Source organism: Neopelma chrysocephalum, unplaced genomic scaffold (assembly GCF_003984885.1).
Source record: "Neopelma chrysocephalum unplaced genomic scaffold, ASM398488v2 Primary Assembly neopelma1_185163, whole genome shotgun sequence".
Lineage (NCBI taxonomy): Eukaryota > Metazoa > Chordata > Aves > Passeriformes > Pipridae > Neopelma > Neopelma chrysocephalum.
This window is the reverse complement of record NW_020938635.1, coordinates 15,078-16,670: the sequence shown is the minus strand read 5'-3', so window position 1 is coordinate 16,670 and position 1,593 is coordinate 15,078. Positions and strand designations below refer to the sequence as shown.

General features: G+C 64.8%; 1 protein-coding gene across 1 annotated transcript in view; it reads right to left on the bottom strand.

The window, feature by feature from the left end:
- Nucleotides 1-454: 454 nt before the first annotated feature.
- Nucleotides 455-1,593, bottom strand: part of SLC39A5 (solute carrier family 39 member 5) — a 5,179-nt gene continuing 4,040 nt past the window's right edge. The window contains exon 11 of the mRNA XM_027673560.1: nt 455-1,117. Within this exon, the coding sequence (XP_027529361.1) occupies nt 965-1,117 (153 nt within the window). The 3' untranslated portion in view covers nt 455-964. The remainder of the gene's footprint in view (nt 1,118-1,593) is intronic.

The following is a 1,593-nucleotide window of genomic DNA, read 5'->3' as shown; positions in this document are numbered from 1 at the left end:
ACGGGTCAGTCCCAGAGGGCTTGGCCCCTTTCCTGCCCCCTCTGCCCCATCCCGCGGCTGCTCCAGGTCTGACAGCGGAAAACATCCCGGAGAACATTCCGGTAACGTCCCTGCTGGGCCGGGTTTGGTGCCTCCCTGCTCCCGGGAGGCAGAGGTGACTCCTGCCCCCGCAGTGTCCAGTGCAGGGACATGGGGGTGACATGGAGGGGCTCGGGGTGTCCCTGTCCCGCTCCTCGGGCACCCCTGGGAGACCCTGCAGAATCTGAAGCCCACCCTGGCCCCCGTGGGGCTGGGCTGTGGGGTGATTGTCCCCCCCCGGGTGCCCCAGGGTGCCCGGACCCCGAGCGCTCCAGTCCCTGGATTTGGCTGTTTCAGACCTTTGCAGGGAGCAGAACTCAGCATTCCCTGGAAAGGGCCTGAGCTGGTTCCTCTCCCAGCTCCAGACCCTGTGTGAGACCTCCCCCCTGGCTCCCCTGAGCCTCCTGAGCAGTCACTTTTTTCTCAGATGTTCCGTATCTGTATTTTCAGAAATCCTGCATCACCTTCGGGGAGGAGGAAGGGGAAGGGAGGGGAGGGAAAGGAACTAAAAAGATACTTGAAAAAAGGGGAAAAAAAAAAAAGACAAAAGCATTCAGACTTGATCTATTTTCTACCATGTGAGCTGCAACCAAGTCCTGTTCTTCGTATCGTGGCTTTGAACCAATTATGTTTATTAAAATGCTGTTGCTTCTATGGGCTGTTGTCCTTCCTCTGCCTGGTCTGGGAGGACGGGAAGGGGAACGAGCTTGGATTCAGCCCCGGAGCCGGGTGTGTGAGCACGAGGGGGGGGTCAGGAGACCCCCGAGTCCCACCCCAAGGGCTGAGCCCGAGGCTCCCGAGGCAGCGGCTGCCGCTGAGGGTCTTCAGGAGGTGAAAAAATCCGGTCCCGGGGGCAGGTTGGGGGTCCTGGCCCTGGCCGAGCCCCTCAGAGCTGCAGCCAGGCGCGGACGTGCCCCTCGGCCAGGGCGATGCCCAGCATGATGCCACTGCCCAGCAGGAACCCCACGTTCTGCAGGAGGAAGCGGCTCCAGGTGCCCTCGGCAGGACCCTCGGAGGCTCCTCGGAGAGCCTCGGGGAGCTGGGGCACAGCGGGGGCTCAGCGGGAGGATCCCACCCCTGGACACCCCCGGACACCCCCCGGAGACCCTGGGACACCCTGGACACGCCGGACACCCCAGACACCCCCGGACACCCCCAGACACCCTGGACACCCTGGGACACCCTGGACACACCCCAGACACCCCGGACACCCTGGGACACCCCCAGACACCCCCAGACACCCTGGACACCCTGGGACACCCCGGACACCCTGGACACCCCTGGACACCCCCGGACACTCACAGACACCCCCAGACACCCCTGGACATCCCTGGACACCCTGGACACCCTGGACACCCCCGGACATCCCCAGACACCTCCGGACACACCTGGACACCCTGGGACACCCCGGACACCCCCGGACACCCCCGGACACCCCTGGACACCCTGGGACACCCTGGACACCCCCGGACACCCCTGGACACCACCGGACACCCCCAGACACCCCGGACACCC